Source organism: Meleagris gallopavo, chromosome 6 (assembly GCF_000146605.3).
Source record: "Meleagris gallopavo isolate NT-WF06-2002-E0010 breed Aviagen turkey brand Nicholas breeding stock chromosome 6, Turkey_5.1, whole genome shotgun sequence".
Lineage (NCBI taxonomy): Eukaryota > Metazoa > Chordata > Aves > Galliformes > Phasianidae > Meleagris > Meleagris gallopavo.
The window spans coordinates 6,548,706-6,569,391 of record NC_015016.2 but is presented as its reverse complement, the minus strand read 5'-3'; the positions used below and the strand labels follow the sequence as shown (position 1 = coordinate 6,569,391).

The 20,686-nt window shown below is 38.2% G+C and overlaps 1 protein-coding gene across 9 annotated transcripts in view; it reads left to right on the top strand.

Annotated features, from left to right (window-relative positions):
* The window catches only part of KMT2C (lysine methyltransferase 2C), a 140,565-nt gene that overhangs the window by 47,262 nt on the left and 72,617 nt on the right, over window positions 1-20,686 (top strand). For all 9 annotated transcript variants that reach the window (XM_010712382.3, XM_010712383.3, XM_010712381.3 and 6 more), the window contains exons 6-12: window positions 4,863-5,025; window positions 6,533-6,704; window positions 7,711-7,825; window positions 8,522-8,694; window positions 9,430-9,590; window positions 12,041-12,154; window positions 13,885-14,612. In XM_010712382.3, coding sequence (XP_010710684.1) covers window positions 4,863-5,025; window positions 6,533-6,704; window positions 7,711-7,825; window positions 8,522-8,694; window positions 9,430-9,590; window positions 12,041-12,154; window positions 13,885-14,612 — 1,626 coding nt within the window. The remainder of the gene's footprint in view (window positions 1-4,862; window positions 5,026-6,532; window positions 6,705-7,710; window positions 7,826-8,521; window positions 8,695-9,429; window positions 9,591-12,040; window positions 12,155-13,884; window positions 14,613-20,686) is intronic.

The window sequence follows — 20,686 nt, the reverse complement described above, 5'->3', positions numbered from 1 at the left end:
GCGGTATTAGATGAGAATTGAGGGAGTGGTTGTAAGGCATTGGAAGTTCAGACTCACTCAAAACGTTTACGTTATCCTAAATCTTGTAGAAAGCAAGGATGTGCATTAAGAAACTGCTTTTCTTCATTTCTCAGTTTGTGTCAAGTTTGGCCAGATTGCAGCTATTCCTGCTTGTCCGTGGTTTTTCACAGTTTTAGAGCAAAAATTGTTGGTTTCTACATTTACAATTTTTCTAAAAAATGTCAGGGTATAGTAAGCCTTAGAGTAATCCTTTAATACAGGCTTTCCTTGTTAACAGCAATGTTAAATTGTGGTTATTTCTGTTACCATTTATTGCACTGTTCTCCTAAATGCACCGTGGTGCTTAAAATGGTCCATTTGACATTCAACATGCTAATGGTCGTTGGTATCTTTAAGCACTATCAGCTTTTTTGCTGGATCATGGTCATTAATGAAGATGACTGGAGCTACCCGAAAACATATCTTCTTAATCTCTGTTTACTCTAGAATTTTGCTGAGGTCAAATTAATGACAATTAATGAAAATTGTTAATGTCTGCTTCTCCTTAGCTATCAGTATATATTTTGGGAGCCAAGTTGGAAGTTTGTTCTTACTGGTAGTACCTTATATTGTTTCATTAAGAACAGATGGCTTGTGCATAGTTTTGAATATGCTATATATTTTAATTACAATTAAAAACACTTCTTGTTAGCACAGGTTTTGTCAGCTTACCCTTTTAAAACTAAATCTATAATAAATGCAAATATTTTGTCTTTTTGTTGAAAAACATTTTGCAAGACCTAATGCTAACATTTAACTTCATTGTACTAATCAGGTTGCAAGTGAGCTTTTATTCAAAGTTCTTATTTTAGCCTTTATTTAGTGTCTGTGCCTCCTGAGGGTTGTTACTTGTCCATTTGCTGAGGCAGTAATGCTGTGAAGTAATAAAGTGATAAAATGTGACCTCGTAATTTCTTCATACTACTGTATGGATCTAGTCTGCCATTATGCTGAAAATAGACAACTTTTCTTCATTTTACCTTGCTCGAAATTTTGGAATATGCTACTGAAAATGGGAGGTAGCAGAAGTATGGGTAGGATGAGAGCTTTCTTGTCATGGATGAATGCCTTAGGAGCTTACTGGAGAAAACGATTGGTAACAAATGAGGGACGTTTCAATAGGAAGTAATCAGTTGCTGCTGCTTCAATGACATTTATTTTATTCACTATACTCCGAATGAATAACAGAGTGTTGCTTTAGCTTTGTGACACCTCGTCACATTTTTGGTGTTCTTGGTTTTTTTTTTTTTTCAGTAGAACGGAGCTGTAAAATTATTTGATCCATGAACAGACAGCGTCCATCTTGCTTCATCTCCTTAGAAAGCTTGGCTTCAGCTTCCACCCCTTTGACAGAGCACTGTGTTTTGTGCTCATACCAGTGAAGTGGAAGGCTCCATGCTGGCTTTTCCTCTCTTCCTGGGCTCAGCACGTAGAAGGCACATGCTGTATTTTATCAGAAGTGGGATTTATGCCTCCCTTTCATCTCTGGCTATCTTAATACCATATTTTAGTACGAGAGTAGTAAAGTAGTACTTACTGAGTTTTATTTAGCAAAGCTTTTATATTTTTAAAATTATTATACTTTTGCTGTTCACATGCTTGCTTTTGTCTTTACAAGCAGTCGAGCTGGCTGCATGCTTGCTCTCCTAGGGTCATAGTGTGGGGCCTATTTTCAGCAAAACATTGGCTTCTACTGCTGGAAAAGTAACTTCTCATCAACAGCTGTTGCCAAAAAAAATCCCTTTGGGCATTTATTTCGTCAGACTGCTTTATATGTCTTATAAATTCAGCAAATGTTGATATTCTGTGCTTTTTATTTGCTTCAGATGATATACACCACATTGTTTTTAAAGTGTGTGTTTTACTTAGCTGCCAAATGCTTTTCATTGCCAGTGCAGTTTAGCAGATGGGTTTGAAGGGTTCAATTAAATGTAATTTGGGCTTCCATTTATCTTCCAGCATCTTTCATGATTCTTTAAATCAACATCAACATTTTTCGAGGCTTTGCATTCATCCTATATTTTGCTCATTTCTAATAATTTCATCATGCAGTCGTACAGCATTTGGAAGAAGGCAGCTCTGATATTACACTGTTATGTACCATTGTTGATTGGTAGTTTCGCAAAACAGATGTGACATTTTAAAATGTTATTAATATTGCTATTTAATCCATCTTCATTATTTCCAGTTTTTAGAGCATTTGATTGTTTGAGCGCTTGCAGTTCTCTGTAGTTTTGTCTTCCATCAGATAGATTTTTAAGGAATTAATGATATGATCTGGTGAAGACTTGAGATGTCGTTCATTGTTTGAACATTGTTGAATGCTTTCTTGGGGGACCTTTGCTGGGACTTGAGCCCCTCCTGGTTTCTAATGTTTATCATTGAATAATACCTTTGAAAACGTGGTAGCCTGCTTGTAAGAATGAGGACTTGGCTTAACATGGGCCATCTCAACAGGATGCAGAAATGTCTAGGACAAAGTAACGCCATGGGGTATAGACTCTTTGTCATGAAGTTGAAGGCTTTGGGCTGTATTTTCATGACTTCACAGCTGAGTTGTATGATGTACCTCAGACAGCATCTTCCACGAGAGTTCAGTGATTGTATGGTTTCCTAAGATGAGTTTTCTTGCATTGCATTGATTTTGCTGGCAGTCCTTGAACATAATTCTATCATTAACTTCTTCACCTGCTTCAAGAACTCCATGCAGCCAGTTGCTTATCTTGTCCTCTGCCCTCTGCTCTGCTTTTTGGCTATTCGAATAACAGCATACATCTTTTTCAGGCTTGTACCAGGTGTTAGATGGACAGAGGTGAGAAGAGTTGTGGATCTCAGGCCTGCAAACTGAGCGTTGAAGCGCGGAGAACTTGGCAGAAGTGATCCTTAGTGACCCACTTTCATTTATAAACAGTCAATCTTTTTACACAGCAGTTGTATTTGTCTGGCATAAACTAGTACTTTCTTTTTCTTGCCTGTGATTTGTACTGCAGGCAGATTTTTTGCTAAAGATGTGATGTTTCAAGAATGTCAGCTTAGCACTTAACACAGTCAACTTTGTGATTTGTGCTTTCATGTGGGTTGGTTTTGATATCTGTGGGCTTGTAATAGTACTGTTTCATGCCTAATTTCATGCTAGACTTTGAAACACAGAAGAATTATGGTAATAAATATTTTCTGTACTCTGAGAATCAGGCAGATGCAGTGTATAACTTCTTGTTTTGGTGTACGTTCAGATTTGATGTTACTAGGTGCTTGAGCTAGCAATCAAATGTGCCAGTGTTGTTATTAAGGCATGTAGGTTTATTATGAAAGATAAGCATCCCTGAGCTCAGCTGGTGCTTTACATTATGTATGCCTTCCCATGAGCCACTGACCTGCTTTTTCCTAAGTTTTCTTCAAACCTTATAGCACTCTGCTCTAGTCTTCAGATACTGTTGCCTTGGTGAAAAAGTGCAAAAGCTTGTTACAGTGCTTCAGGGACTCTAATGAATCCAAGAAAGCAAAGAGACTGATTAACTGAGTCTGAAAGGTGTGGGTGATGTTTTATAAGCAGGCTGATGGACTCTGTTCCCTCTTGACTAAGGAGCAGGAAGGTTATTGGGTAGTTCTGTATGAGAAGTTATTTCTTTGCAGATGTGACTGTGGCCTGTAGTAATAATCATGCTTCTTCATGACTTGTTGAAGGTTGTTGGTGCTATTTGTGTAGCATTGAAATAAGAGATGAAAGGAAAGTACTGGGTTATTTAATGCCTTATCATCCCCATGGGAATAGTTGTATGATGTCATGTACATTTTCAATAGAACATAATATGTCATTGTAATTCACATTTCTGATTACAATGTCTACAGTTCTACATTACAGCATACAGAGCAATATGCGTTTTAGGTACAACCTCTAACAGGTCTGCCTTTGTTACTCAGTGTAAGCTTCTAGGCCTTTTTTACTGAAGATATAGCTAAAGTCAGTTAACAGATAGAAGAGCATTTTTCTTCAGTGATAAGAAGAATCTCAGTTATCAGAGCAATTTAGAGTGCATTTGCTGAATGATCTGAGAATGCCACTGAAAGGCACTGTCCCAGCCACTGTTTGGTCTTCCTGGGCTCCATCAGAAGAGGGATGGCCAGCAGAGACAGGGAGGTGATTGCCCCCCTCTGCTCTGCTCTTGTGAGGCCCCATCTGAGTACTGTGTGCAAGTGTGGAGCCCCCAGTACAAGGACAGGGAGCTGTTGGAGAGGGTCCAGAGGAGAGCCACAAAGATGATCAGGGGACTGGAGCACGTCCCCTATGAAGACAGGCTGAGGGAGCTGGGCTTGTTCAACCTGGAGAAAAGAAGGCTGCGGGGTGACCTCATTGCAGCCTTCCAGGATCTAAAGGGAGCCTACAAACAGGAGGGGAATCAACTCTTTGAAAGGGTAGATAATAGCAGGAGAAGGGGAAATGATTTTAAGTTGAGGGAGGGAAGATTTAGGTTGGATGTCTGGGAAGTTCTTTACAGAGAGAGTGGTGAGGTGCTGGAACAGCTGCCCAGAGAGGCTGTGGATGCCCCATCTCTGGAGGTGTTCAAGGCCAGGTTGGATGGGGCCCAGGGCAGCCTGGTCTAATATTAGATATGGAGCTTGGGGGTCCTGCATGAGATAGGGTGGTTATAGTTTGATGATCCTTGAGGTTCCTCCCAACCCAAGTCATTCTATGATTCCTCAGGGCTTGCTCCTTCCTACCAGCCTTAATCTTTAGTTCTTAGTTTGTCTGAAAAAAAAATGCAAGAAAAATAGATTTTGAGTGATCATTGTTTGTTTTTCAGCGATGTGCATATTGTAAGCACCTTGGAGCCACTATCAAATGCTGTGAAGAGAAATGTACCCAGACGTACCATTACCCCTGTGCTGCTGGAGCAGGCACATTTCAGGATTTCAGTAACTTGTCCCTCCTTTGTCCAGACCATATTGATCAGGCTCCTGAAAGATGTAAGTACACTCTATTCAAATTCCACGGTTAGCCTCAGCTGAAGATTTAGTAATTCCATCTTTTAGCTGTAGTAGCTTTTCCTTAACTGATATCCTACTTCAGAAGAGTAGGGTATCCCGTAAGGTGCCTGAATCTGCTTGAGTAAGCTTAATTTCAGCATGTGATTTTATTAATAGACTCTGCTGGCAGCTAACATTGCATCGAAGTGTTCGTGACATGCAGGACTGAGATTGTAATATATGTTTGAGACTTGTGGGGTTTCTGTAATTAAATTAAGTCTACTTTATTTTTAAAAGCCTTCCTACATGCTTATTGCAAAAATATATTCCGACTATACGTTTGTCTTAGAAACAGAAGTGTAGTTGTGAAGATTCCTAGCAGGCTGATATTTCCTGAAAAAGACTGTTAGGATGTATTGTGTGGTGATGTTAAAAAATTATTTGTATTAGCATTGCTGTGCTTCCTAAAAGCTTGTTTGCAAACCAGCTTACGCTGTACTTCACAGGTTTTCATGGGATTAAAGAATGTCCACTGCAGACAGGGCACTTGGCTCTGCTGATCACAGTGTATGGGAGCATATTCTAGTTCCATTTTCTGTGCTCGTTCTAAGGGAAGATTTGTTTGGTGCTGTTCCATTCAGACTCTGAAATATAATTCATTCAAGTGTTTTTGAACTTTGCTTTTTGCCTTTTAATATTATTTATTCAAACAGCAGAAGGGAAGAGAATGTAAGTGTAGTTTTGCCACTCATTCTTATCGCAGACCTCTTCATCCTCACTGCTGCTCACGCTGCCTTCAATGCAGATTTCCCTCCTGGTTTGTAACTGAGACCAGCAGGGGGAGCGTTGGGAGCACAGGAGGGAGACTTGTGGTCTGCCAGGCATAGCTACCGTGACCTGAAGTGCTCCAGCAGGACGCGTTCAGGCACTCCACAAGATAGCTCTGGTGAACCACCTCTGTTTTTAGCAGCTGAGCTGAAGATGAGCGTGCTTAATGCAGCTGTAATTGCCAGAGATTTAGCAGTGGAACTGCTATATTGCTACTTGACAGGTGTCAATGAGATATATTTGTGGAGGCCACATGCTTACAGGAAGGACAAGGCATGCCTACTTGCCCTACCTCAAATTAGAGCATGTGTATTGCAAGCATTTCAGATAGATAATAGTTTCACATCTCCTAGGAGTTTTATTTTGTACTCATTCCGCCTAAGAATTGGTCCTCAAGCTCTGTTTTACATTAAGGGAAATGGAGTAAGCCTGTTTCTTTTGTTAAGACTTATTAAGGTTTAAAATGAATGTACTTTTGTTCTGAGAAGTTTAGTTGAATATATTGGAAGAACAAATGAAAGGAGTAGTTATTAAGTAAATTAATTAAATTTGAATTTTGGAAGAATGATCAAATTTTGTAAGCATAAGAACTACTGAAGATTTTCTTGGCTTCGTTAGGTTCATAGAATTGTTAATAATTTTAAATTAAATTATAATTGGGAAAATGATTTATTTGTAGCAAAAGAAGAAGCAAATTGTGCAGTGTGTGACAGCCCTGGAGACCTCTTAGATCAACTTTTTTGTACGACCTGTGGCCAGCACTACCATGGGATGTGCCTAGACATACAAGTTACACCTTTAAAACGAGCAGGTTGGCAGTGTCCTGATTGCAAGGTGTGCCAGAACTGCAAGTAAGTAAGACTTGAAGGGTGTGAGGGGAGGAAGTTCTTAGATCTTAGAGACTTCTTAGATGTGCTTTGATGCTAAAACATCTATTTTATTATCCCTTCTTTATTTTTTCTTCCAAAGATGTAATTATTTGTTCTGAAAGATCTGTCATTATATATTAATTTTAACTAGTCAAATCCCTGTCTTGGGATCTGTTTTCTAAAGAGGAGAACTGAGCTGCATTTCCTACATGTTATACTCCCAGAGTTTTCATCATTGTGGCAGGTTTTTTAGAGATCTACCAAAGTGTGTAATTTCATCATCTTTTATATAGAAGGATTTTTTTCCAATTTACCAAATTAAAAATTTGTTTAATGTAATGCCTTTAACAATTTGGAAACCTGGAAAAAGGCCACTTCATTACTACCTCATAGACCTGATAAGGCAGTGCTTGGTTAACAAGCAGAACACTCACTATTTGCCTGCGTTCTGGTTCCCTTACTTTAAAGATCTTTCCCTAATCACACACAGCTAGACAGCAAATGCCAGCAATGAGGGTAGGATTATGCATGTTCTAAAATGTATCTCTAAAACTGTTGTACCAGTATTTACTAGCAAACTCTCTACTGAAAAAGTAGAAGAAAATCTATATGAATTGACATAGAAGCTTTGCCAGTCAGAGATCTTTTTTTGGGGGGGGGGGAGGGGGAAGATGTATTTAGACTGATTGTAGGAACAAATAGAAATGTATGTTGTTTTTTTTTCAGAAATAAAGTATGTGTTTAGATTTTGAACTGATAGCAGCACAGAAAAGCCAATAAATCTTCCTACATGTGTACAAATGGCTCAGTGCTTTCTGCAGTAATCATGGTATACTTAATTCATGCTTTAACAGAGCCATTTGTAAGTGATGTTCCTATATTATCATGCTTTCAGCTATCTACCTTTCTGTTTAGACTTTTTATCAAACAGATCTTTTCTTACTGCTTGTCTCAATAGTATTTAAAATACCTCTGTTTTTGTTATTAGACATTCTGGGGAAGACAACAAGATGCTGGTGTGCGATACATGTGACAAAGGGTACCATACTTTCTGTCTACAACCAGTTATGGATTCTGTACCAACAAATGGTTGGAAATGTAAAGTAAGTTGAAAGCTTTCAGAATAATTCTGTGTCTTTTCAAGGAACCAGATTTTGCTACACATATTGTACTAGATGTATTGCAGATGGCTGTTACCATGTAATGTACCTTGCAATTTCTGAAGGAATCTCAATTATATAGCTCCAGAGGGAAAAGGGAAAGAGAAGGATCCAGGAGGAGTGAATAACCTCTGCTTAATGATACCTGCTCTCGTGATATAAAATAAACTATATGTAAACTGAAAGCTGTTTAAAGTATTGTATGTAATCTATCCTTAGAGACTGGTTATATTCGACCACTCCTTGCTTTTGAGAAGAGCAATTCTTCTGTAGTTCAGAGTTCCTTTGGGTTTGGGGAGAGCGAGGTGAAATTGGAGTCAGTGACTTTGTGAGTAAGCACAAATAATAACAATAGTTTCAAAGTAACAAGGCAAATCCCTGTACATGAGATAAATGTAATTTCATAGTCAATTTATGGTAGTTATAAGAAGACAGAGATAAGAAATATTCCTCTCAGGTAAGGCCGTAGTGCAAGAAAATTCTTCTTGCAGTTGCAAGAGTGCTCATAATTTGTTACCTGATCACAGTTAATTTATAAGTGTTATTAAAGATAGAAAGCTTATTTAATTCAGAAGAGGAAAATGTCAGTTAATGCACATTGTGAAACATCATAATGAACTAAATTCTTGTGATCTTTAGAACTGTAGAGTATGTGCTGAGTGTGGAACACGAACAAGTTGTCAGTGGCACCATAATTGTTTGGTATGTGACAGTTGTTACCAGCAACAAGACAACTTGTCATGTCCTTTCTGTGACAAACTGTGCCTCCAAGACTTCCAGAAAGATATGTTGCACTGTCACATGTGCAAAAGGTAAGAGTTCTATAGTTTTCATTAAATTGTACTAAAATGCCTAAAGCTTATAGTGAGCTGGATGACACTGATGTATTTTTGTGGAAGGTGCAGACTTTGTGTGATGCACACTGCTGTTGTATATTATGTAACATCTTGATATTCCCACCCTAAATGCAACAGACAAATTAGTCTTATTTCAAGATCTAATTGGCTGTTACCAAGAAAGGACAGATAATAAAGTGTGCAGAGAAACATACACTGCTTTTTACAGAAAAGAAGGATCATCATCCTAACTTTTATAAGCACAGTGTTTTAATTTTTACATGTTTATTCATTGTATAAGCTTTTGTAAACAAGTTAGTATTCATGGTTTCTTGTAAAATTTTCAAGTATGTGTGCTCTGTTACATTTTGTCTGTTTTTCTACAGCAGCAGTAATTTTTTATAACTTTAATAGTAAGCTGTTGAGAAACTTTAAGAGTGTGGACCATTACATATTCAGTGCATTTTTCCTTACTGTACAGCATTGTCACACTGCTTTACATATTGTAGTGTGTTAATGGCTTTAGCAGCAGTGTAGGTCTTCATGTTTGTGCTTGTTCAATGATTTGACAGACTGATACATCATTTTTATTTCTACAGAATTCTTCCTGGTATTGGTTCAAATTTTTTATTTCCCTAGAGAAATGGAAAACAGTGCTGAAATATTTTATATTGTTATTACAAAAATAACAAACTGAATTAATCTCCCCAGGTGGATTCACACAGAATGTGACAGATCTCCAGGTATTGAATTGGAGTCTCAGCTGAAAGACTACATCTGTACTCTTTGTAAACAAGGAGAAGGGGATCAGACTCAGTCCTGTGATGTAATGGATACTTCTGAACTCATTCCTGAACCTGACAGCGTAGCAGGTAATCAAATGCAGTCTTACATTTACAAAATACAAATGTCAGAAGCATTAGCAGATGCTTCACTAGGTCTTCTGTGAACCAGCCACTCAGATTCTGTAGACTTCATCCTTTCCTTTACTAAGCAATAGCTTCTCATGTAACCCATGTAAGCCATTCTGTCTTCTCAGTGTGCTTTCTGGCCCTTTGGCTTCAGGATCCTGTATTTGATGCACAAGCAAACAAGCATTATGGTTACTTCCAGCTATCACAACACGTAGCTGTAAACTTCTTTAGCTTTTTTTTTCATGTGCTTACAGTTCACAAATTGACTCATTTGACAAGTCTTTCGGGACACTCCTGTCTACCAGGCATAAACCAACTTCTGACAGATGTTTCTGGTGACATGCAGTTTATCTGTGTCACTCTACACAGATACTCAACTGTTTCGTACTGCCCATTTGCTTCAGTATGTCCAGGGAGGAAGCAGGAGTGGGAACTGGACTGTGTTCAAGGGCCAGGTGCATTTAATTGTGCAGCTTTTAATTGGGGTCCTCTTTCAAAACAGTATGTGATTATTAATTGCCTTCTGAGAGCTTCTTGTCTACACAGACAAGGCAAACAAAAGGTGGAAAAGGAAGTTGCTGAAAAGTATAAAGTATTTTTTACAAGTACTCTGTGACAGTAAGGAAATACAGAGAGAGTTTGAATCTCTTGATCCTGAGTGGTAGTGAGTTATCCACAAAACCTGTGTAATGAAATCTTAACTGAAAGCCCTCCTTTATTTCATATCATGTGCTCTGCTGGATAGCACCTACTCACACAAGCTGAGTTTCCTAAGAGAAGTGCAATTGCACTGTAATGTGGAAGCAAGGTAAAATGTGACAGATGAACTGCATTGCCTTGTGCATTTCTGATGCATAAAGATCAACGCTTGTGCACTGATCTTTTGTTAAATCAGTAGCTCTGTTGCATAATTATCTGTTTTTGAAAGCCCAGTAATTTTTCACTGCAGTGGTAAACTCTTAGACTTCAGAAGAGCTGTGGCTTTTTATGCATTCAGACTGAAGTTTTGCATAAGCAGGTCATTATCTTTGACGTTAGCCAGTTTGTGTAAGTGTACACCTTTGGTGAGCAGTAAAGAAATGATGAAAGAGATAATGATCCCAGGCAGTGACTGTGGGTACATGCATGCAAATGGATGGAAGAGCTCTGTCAGTGAACATGTCCAAGGTTACTAGAAACTCTTGGACTCTCAGATGGTATTTAGATGATTTAGGAGGAAGCCTGCATTGTATCTGAACTCTCAGTCTTCTACTGCAAACACTTTAGAGTAAGTTAAAGGTTTAGTTAAAAGGCTGAAGTTTTAAAGTAATATTTCTTTTATGGTTTTTAGGTCTACAGAAACACTGTCAAGCATACTTTTCTACCCCTAGAAGAAGACTAGGATTGTTATCTCAAGTACTAGGAGTAATCCTGTGGCAACTATATCAGTGCAGTCATGCTTAGTTTATGCCCAGGAGAGCACTTTTGTACATTGGAATTGGGTTTTGGAGCCAATCTAAATGATCATTTCCTTAAGGTTAAAATATCACTTTAGAGTTGGCAGAGTCTGCAAATAGTTCTTGGGTACTAAAAGTAGCATCACCTTGTAGTTCCTGGCTTCCTGAACAGAAAGCTATATTCATTTACCCTTTTCATGCTAATGTCCATGAAAGATCAGTCCCTCTTGAGCTAGCACTTACTGCATATTTGTCTCTCCTGCTCTTGCTTTGTCTAGTGCATTTTAATGAATTTCCTTCACTGAAAAAGCTTTTACATGAGAAAAAAGTATGTGCTTCCTGTTTGTGCTCTCTAACAATACTGTCAAGTGAAGCAGCACTCAGCAGTGCCTTTTCCCATGCAGTTTCATATTTTAATATGGGAAACTCACAGAAAAAAGTGTGTTTATTCTAAAGTGGTAAAATCTACTATCGTGTAGTTGGAGTTCAGAAAATGGTTTGGGAATTGGTGTTCTGCGTGCTGATAGTAGATGGAACATCGTGTCTCTGCCATGAACCATGACAGTATTTACAAAAAAAAAAAAAGTGTGAAGCCTTCATCCCACAGGGTCTGTTGAATTTTGCAAAGTGGAATTTGATAAAAGACCTTTTGTATTGCTTAGATAATGTGGCAGAGTCTATGACAATATCTAAATTATATTTTCTGTGTTAGACATATATAACTGCTCCATAGCCCTTTTCCACTGTCTGAAAGACATTAAACAGTTTCATGTTAATGAGAAGAAGGCTTCATCTTGTAGGGTACTATGTATCCTCCCTATCCTTCTCATTGAGCTGATGTGCCCTAGCTCCAATCGTATAGTTAAGTATCATTCTATTTAGCCAGAAGATCATGCTATGACAGAAACTACCAATGCCAAAGTAATGGAATAAACACCGTATTGATTTTGACTATTTCCTTTCACTCTTAAGCTTGTACAAATGAAATGGAAATGGAAAGTGGTGGAGAGGATGTGGCATTTCAGGAACAACTCGTCATTGGTAATGGCTCTGGTCAAGAATCAGCTGTTGGATGTGTCACAGATGGTAAGAAAGAGTTTTCCAGTCTGAGAAAATACCACCGCTGTGTTCAGAGCCCTTTTTCATTCAAGAAAGTTTCTGGTAATTGAATTATGAAGTAAAGAGAAAAAATGCCTGGAAAGCAGTTGGAAACAAATTGTTTATGTTCCGCTGTCTGAACTCTTAAGCAACAGCGTTAACTTTTTTGTTGAAATAGTATCCTATTCAAGACAAAGATAGTCCTCAGAAAATTTGTGTAAGAGAATATCAGTGTAATTGTTTGGCAGGAGTGGCTTTCTCCTTAAGTGGGAAGAATGTTTTTGTACACTGGAGTCTTATAGTTAAAGAATGTGTTTGGTAAAGGACGTCCAGATAGGGTGTGCTGCAGTAGGTGATCACTTATACTCTGGGAAGAAATGGATCTTACAGTCACACAGCCAGTACCAGCCATAAGAAGAAGTACAGTTGGGATGGGTTCTGGGTCAAGTCATCTGAACGTGTTAGAGATTGATGGGAATGGTGAAGAACATTCAAGTGTGTCTCATCCAGCCAAGCTCAGTGTTTGAAATGGGTTGCTCTAAGGGAAATCAAGAAACCTAAATGTAGAGCCAAAGAAAAAAAATTATCTCCCAGGTTAGCTATGATCACCACATTATGTATCATAGCCTGTAGTAGGTACAAAAGCCATGACTGAAAACTTTGTAATGGAGGACACATTCATGATGAAATGCGAGACTTTGAAATGTAGTGGCTGAGGAGTTTGTGTAGCAATGTGAATCTGGGAGTGCAAGGGCATTTGAAGGTAAGTGAACTGGTAAGGGAATTGAAGTCCATTGAAAGAAGATATTAGAAGCCAAATTCAGAGAAAAACAATGTGGTCCTCTGTGGAATAGATACAAGACTCCTCCATGCCACTCCTGCACAACGAAAGTTGTGAATGAAAGGTGTTTGGTTGCATAGAAAGCCAGAGAAATACTGGTGAAAGAAATCTTTAGGACATTACCATGTAAACTGTTTTTATTTCAAGTGATTTCCTGAAGTCTGGAAGAGCTCTAGGAAGGAAATGGGAAATGTTTTTTATTCATATATGTAGTGTTCCTCTTATCAGCTGTTTGCTTTTTGGAAGAGTTGAGAGAGATTATTGAAGTAAATAAATTTATACCAGCATATATCTTTAATAAGCAGAAATGAAAAAGGAGGGGCCATTTTAGCTGGCTACTTGGAAATGTTTGCTTCAAAAGTTAATCTAGGGTCTACTGAATGCACTTTTTATTTTAAAGCAATGTTACTCGTTGCTTACTGTAACTTTTATTCATCTGTCAACTTGACTCACAGCAATAAAGCGATGGGAGCTTTCCTGGTATTTGCATTTGGAAATTTTTTCTGTATGTTGTTAGTAGCTGAGGAGCTGCCTATGGTACCTTAATATAATCTTGTTTTGCCTCAGCACCTTTTTGTAGGAAACATGTGTAGGGAAAAGCTTGAGTTTATTCCTGAAAATGGCATATCTGTGAATTACTCTGCTATGATGTAGAAGAGAAAAAAAGAAATTGTACTATTCTGTGTTTCTAGCATACGTTCTCACTGTTCAAACATAGGTGCAATGAAAGATATTTATAGAATATGTTCTAAGGTACATATAAAATTCACAAAAAGGTAATACTGCTGTATGTGATGTGTACCGGCTACGCTTGTTGACCAGTACACTATGTATGTTGTTCATCATCATACTGAGCATTTAATATGTTTGTACTTAGTTACAGGCATATCACCAGAAGAAAAGACCACAGAACTGGGAACGGAAGTCTCTAATGAAGTTAATTCTGCTGAAATGGAAATGTCTCCTAAAAAGACACCAGCATCTGGTGACAGTCATACTGAGAAAATGATGGAAGTGATGGAAGGTGTTCAAGCAGTAGCACAGCAGGAGTTAGACAAACAAGTGGAAGAGACACAGCTACCACAGAGTAGTGCTGAGGTATCAGAAGTAGCCATGGTAGACTCTCGGTCTCTGTCTTCAGTACCTGAGACCACAACTGTGCTGCCAGAAATAGAAGGGGCTGAAAGCAAAGGAGGTGTTTGTATCCATGCAGAGCAACAACTGGAAATAACAGAAGTGCAAAAAGAGGTAGAAAAAGGAGAAACCCTTGAAAAGTCAGAAACACCAGCTCTTCTAGGAGCAGAAACTGCTTCTGTAAATGAAGGTGTTACAAACAGTTCACCAGTTGCAGACAAACCCATAAAATCACCAGCTGAGACTTACCCCTCGCTTCCCCCATCAGTTAACATAAGCAAGGCAAATGTATCTTCCTCACTGGACTTGCATTCTGCACGAGAAGTACAGCACGCTCAGCCACCAGCACTGCCTTCCACTGCTGGAAGTGCTCTCCCAACGACTTACATATCAGTCACTCCAAAAATTGGCATGGGGAAACCAGCCATCACCAAAAGGAAATTTTCTCCTGGAAGACCCAGGTCAAGACAGGTAAGCATGCAGAACGTTTCGTTATATATTTATGAAGCAATTATTAGTTAGAATTTTAGTATAATCCTTAGAATAAAGTATGCATTTATACTTCCAAGTGAGTGTTTAGTTAATTTCTTCAGGAAAGTAATATCATATTAATTAATCAAAAGAGTCTGTAGTTTGAATTACAGTTTCTTTTGGATTACGCTTAGAGAAAAATAAAATTTTTCTTATATTTTTAACAAACATCAACAAATGCTGATATAAACAATATGTCTTCCAACTTCTCCCTTTTTTTGTATATTCTAGTATTTTGGCTAATACTTTTAAAGTATGTTAACATCTTAAGCTGACTGCATAGAAAAACATGCAACAGCTGTTTCCATCATGCTTCCAAATTTTTTCATGGTCAGTATTTTAATGATGTTGCAAATAATTTAATGGTTTTCTTCTATGAGCAAGTACTATCTGATGCAAGTTGTTATGGTTTGATTAAGATTAAATCTGATCATTGAAAAGTATGTTCAAGTCTATAGAGTTCTGCTCCATCCCATCCTGCTCTCTATTCCAGTCGTGTGGTTGTGGGAGAAATGGTTCATCAAAAAGTATGTCAGTGTGACAAATTAGTGTTTCATTTCTATTCCTAATTTTAGTTTTTGGAATTTTTAGGCTGATCATTTAATATTTTTCTTAACTTTGCACATTTCTTTGTGTTTTCATACAATAGCTAGGGGTTCAAAAATATAGTCAAATTGGTTCTTTCTTGTTCTGAAGAGACTAAAATATAATAAAAGCAAGAAACTATAAGACATTCAAATTGGAAGGTTTCTGAGTGTCTCTTAGTCACTTATTTAGTTATTTAGGTAGCTCTCTATGTAGGCATGGCAGATCTTGGAGAAATACAGGTGAACAAAAAATGGACCATTGAGCTACCATGAAGAAAGTGTTTGATTATTTCTTCTCTGTTATCTTGAAGTAAAGAAACACAATCCCTTAAAAAGAATCGTTTTCCTCATACTGTGTGCTGTCTTGAGAATTAAATTTATTTTCTCAGTTAACAATTTACCATAGTTTATCATGAAATTTTTAAAAGTGGAGTTCATTTGCAGTCTAAAATGAGGTGCATTTAAAAGAGCGTAGGTGGTAGGTTAAGGGAAGGGGGGAAAGGGGAATCCTCCCCCTCTGCTCCAGTTCTGGGCTTCTCAGAAAGACAGGGAGTATCAAGAGAGAGCCCAGCAGAGAGCTGCAGAGATGATGGAGGCCTGGAGCAGCTCCCTTATGGGGGATGTCTGAGATACCTGGGGCTGTTCCATCTGGAGACGAGGAAAAGACTGACGGGAACCTTATCAGTGCTTATCCATATCTAAAGGATGAGAGTCAAGTGGATGTAGCCAGGCTTCTTTCATGGTGCACAGTGACAAGACAAGGAGGCCCATGTAAACATTAGGAAAACTTCTTTACTGTAAGAATGGCAGAGCACTGGAACAGGCCCATTTAGGAAAACATGAAGGCTGATCCCCAACTGTAAATGCCTGTATTAGAATAGACATGTATCCTCTTGAAAAACAAAAACAGAACAGCTTTAGAAGTAGTAGCAGTTTTGTATGTTCTGTGTGGAAGATAGATAGAGCCATGAACATCTCAGTACATGGTGTGAGTAATGCAAATAGAAGTGAGCTAAACTACAATTTAGGAATGAGGAGTAATGCAAAGTCCAAGCTGTGATGCTAACTTAATATACTTTGTTCACAGGTTTGGAGATTATATTTTAAAATGAAAAGGTACTTGACATCTTTCTAGTGCCTGTAATAGAATTGGACAAGTTACTTGTAAAGTTAATGATCTGTCTTCAAAAAATACATGGAGTCTGTAAAGGTTTGCTTTGACTTTGATAATCTTTGCCTCGTGCTTTAAACACGCGTTAAGCTGGAACTGAAGTTCTGTGAAGTGAATAGTAATTTTCTGGTAAGGAAATCACGTGCACATTTTGTTTTAAGGCCCAATTTGCTTTCTTACTTTCCATTGATTATTCAGTTCAGGCACAGATCAGCACCTTGTGGAAATCAGTGAAAATTGTCCTGAATAAGGGTAGTATGAAAATGAAGACCCCCTGGGTACGTGATCTGTGAAAGTGGATGCTTTCCCAACTTTCTACCAGTGATCTAAGTATAGCAAAGCTAAATGGCTGGGTTATTTTCATGGATTAGGGATTGTGGCTCCTATCCTTGGTAAAACTAATGTTGGAGCCACAGTGGCTTTCCTTTATTGCAGCAGTGTTTGCTTCTGCAGGACTGCACTGCTTTAAATTAGATGCTTTGTGAAGTGTGTGGTTACTCTGTGGATGTGCCAACGTTAGCCAGTTCCCACAGATGGCAACATTCCCCACTTTCTCCTTAGTTTGTAATCTACCTTTTTGGATTGTTCTGTTCCTCTTTTAAGAAGAAGAAAAAAATCACTCTAATGGATTTATGGACCTTCATTTAAAGAGCATGAAAAGGGTCTCTGCACTCCGTGAATATATTTTGCCTCAGTTTTGTAAGATAATTTTGGCCTTCACCAGAGACAGAGAAATCTGTGCAAATGAACAGTTTTCTCATTTTGGATTTGTTTTCTTTTAATTATTGTTCTGTGCATTAGGATGACTGATTGTCTCTTTCTTCAAAATCTATTTATAAAATTACTAATATATTTGAATAATTATTCAATTCCAGTATGAAATACCAAGTATTTTATAAATCTGGATGGGGACAACAAGAGGGGCTTCTACAAGTACATCTGTGATAAAAAGAAAACTAGCTGCACGTAAGCAGCCCAATGAGAGCCCTCTGTCCACCTAGCATGGCATCTCAGTGGCTTCCTATGATTTTTATTTCGTGGGCTGTCTCCCATCTGCTTGTTACCCTATTCCATTATGGGACAAATCGTCTTTTCAGTGTCTCCTGAGTGCAGTTCACAGATCAGAGACATTTGCTTGTAGCTGCCAGCACGACAAAGCTGTTACAGTGCTGACCTCAGAGTTGTATCTGTGCAGTGTTTGCCCATGGAATACACAGGTTGTCCCCCCGTGCCTGTAAGTAATTGTCAGATTTATACCAGGGAGCAGCACCTCTGCTTTCATCTTTTTCATTATTTTTCTCCTGTAGGAGCAGTCTCAAAAAGAACGATCACATAAGTTAGGTGATTACTAATCTGACATTTATCTAGTTTGAAATAAATCTTCACATGAAAAACGGGTTGTTTTTTCAACATCTGCATGTTTTTAGTAGTGCTGGGGATACTTTATGTGTCTGAATGGAATAAATTGGAAGTCATCAGGTTTTTTTGCAGCAGTGCCCTGTGTCGATAACCATAATGTGAAGTCAAGGAATGACTGGTAGATAAGGTTTAAGAATGATTGGTGAGATTATGTTGAGTAGGAAATAAGCTTTTACTGATTTTGTTTTACTGTATGCATTCTTTTAGAATGCATTCTGTGGGAAGTTCCAGTTAGGTGAAATGAAGGGCTTCCTTCTCATCATGAAGATACTGATGATCCGTATTAGGTGGCTTGCTTGTTCTAATTATATGAAGAGATTTTTCTAAAATGACACTGAAAAATGAAAGAACTGGGTTCAGATGCATGTTCTTTTTTGGGTACTGTGGCCTTTCAACTGTCTTCCATCCCATGGTACTTGTTAGCTTGTTACTACAGTGGTTGGTGTTCAGAAAAGCTCAGAAAGGGTCTGTTTGAAGGTTTGTTTTTTTGTAGGGTTCTGTTGTTTTTTGTTTTTTTCTTTGTTTTTATGAGGGAGGCCGTAGTCCGAACATATGAAATGTTGTTCACAGCCCTAAAATCACATTGGATGTTATAATGAAAGTACAGGTCTGTATAGCTGCAATTACAGTGTATTTCATAAAGAGTTCAGCTGCAGAACACAGTCAGTGGTAATTTAGTGAGATCTCCTGACCCTTGATGACATTGTGTTTCGTTCTGTTCTAATTTACTTGCAGCTGTGTTGTTCAGTTTTGAGTACTCAGGAATATGATGGAGAATGAAACTTCCTGTTTCTGTCAAAGCACATAATTATTGCTGTGAATAGAACTTTCTTCAGTGTTGTGTGGTAATGGGCATTAATTAAAAGCCAAAATATAATTAATGAATCTCTTTGATGTAATTCATTTGTTCGAAGTATTGTGGAAGTGAGTGTTTTTAATTAAGTTTATCTGACCAAGAATTCAAATGTTTCTGATCTACAATAAAACTTGGATTAAATTTCCAATTTAATTCTTAACAATATGATTCAAATACAGTTCATTGTTTTTTGAAAGAGGGAGTATTTCATATTCAGATTTAATATTTTATTTGCTTTTTAATCTTTTCATTATACTTAATCATTAGAGAAGTGTATCTTCTTAGAAGGGAAAATAATTTTGTGTGTCCCAAATGAGAGAAGGTAATTTCAGCTGCTGGTGAAGAGTTTACAGCGTGTTTGAGCCGATGGGTTTTGACCCTTTGCTGGCATGTCCCCTCCCTTATGGATTGACGTAGACATTGCTTCTATGATATACACATTTCCTTTGTGCTGCTGTACAGATTTCACTTGAGTTCCCACATTATAAGAACAATTACTTATTACACATAATCATAGAGTCATAGAATGGTTTGGGTTGGAAGGGACCTCAAGGGTCATCAAGTGCTCCAACCCCCCTACCTCATGCAGGGCCCTGAAGCTCTGTATTTTTGCTAGCCCAGGCTGCCCAGGTCCCCATCCAACCTGGCCTTGAACACCTCCAGGGACGGGGCATCCACAGCCTCTCTGGGCAGCCTGTGCACCTCCCCACTGTCTCTGTGAAGAACTTTCCCCTGATATCCAACCTCAATCTTCCCGCCTTTAACTGAAGATGAGTTTGGATAATACAAGGAAACTGTAACTAAGATTCTAGCTTTATCCTGCTAGAACCAGAAGGCCCTTGATATGGAAACTAAGGCTAGCACAGTAAGGCTAATCTCCATATTGCCACAGATCTGCTGATGCTGAGTAGCATGGCAGTGCTTGCTAGGACTGAGACGTTTTGGCAGAAATAGGGCGGATTGATAAACTGCAGAGCTCTTGGCAGAACAGAATCGGAGTCTGGCCTTCCCATTTCTGTCTGGTGGAGCTTGCTTTGGGTGAAGAGTGAGATTCACTTTGAGGGGCCCATGTATCTCTTCCTCAAACTTAGAATTCGGGAAATGTATTATCCTTCAAGTATGCCCAGTTGTAAATTCAGACTGAAGGAAGCTGTCCCACAGTCTCAGAGTTCAAGAAAGTCTTTCTCAGGTTTCAGTGTGTATGATGAACTTCAGCATCATTTCATGTACATCTTCACACATTCTTCTTGTTTTGCCACGTTTCTTCAGAGGAAATACAGAACATATCACCATGGTGGGAGCTGTGGCAGTAAAGATAATAAAATAATTAGTTGAAAAGAGTCTATAGGTACAATGTATGTATGTGTATTACATGTATATAGAAACATACTGTTATTTGAAATCACAGTCTAACATGAGGACAACAGGGTGAAAAAGCCTTAGTAGTGGGAATTGATAATGTTTTTGGGTTTTTTTTTTTTGGTGGCAGACTTGCAGGAGAGAGATGCTTTGTTAATTATCATGGCTATTTTTCTTTTTTTCTACTGTTTGCTTACATTCCTTATGTTTCATGCACTTCTAAGACTAGCTGTAGCCATGCTTGTCAGTAGTTCAGACTCAAACGATGAACATCTATTCTTTCAAAATGGGGTTTGAAGGGAAAAAAAGGTATCCTGTCATCTTACAGTGCTGACTCCTCAGCTTCATGAGGTACAACATAGGGCTGTGATTTACTGTTGTTACGATCGATTGCTATATTTGTATTGTTTTGTTTATAAAGCTCATTTTGTTGTTCTTAACCATCACTTTGAGGTTTGTTATATTTGTTTCAGTGCAAGATTCAATGACAGCCTAAAATCTTCCCTCCTTCCTCTTGCTCAGTGAACTAATTTACTAGTTAATGTAGAAATGCCTATGCCTGCATGTGCTTTGCTTTTCAGATTTTTTTTTGTTGCTTGCTTTTTCTTTTTTTTTTCCTTTT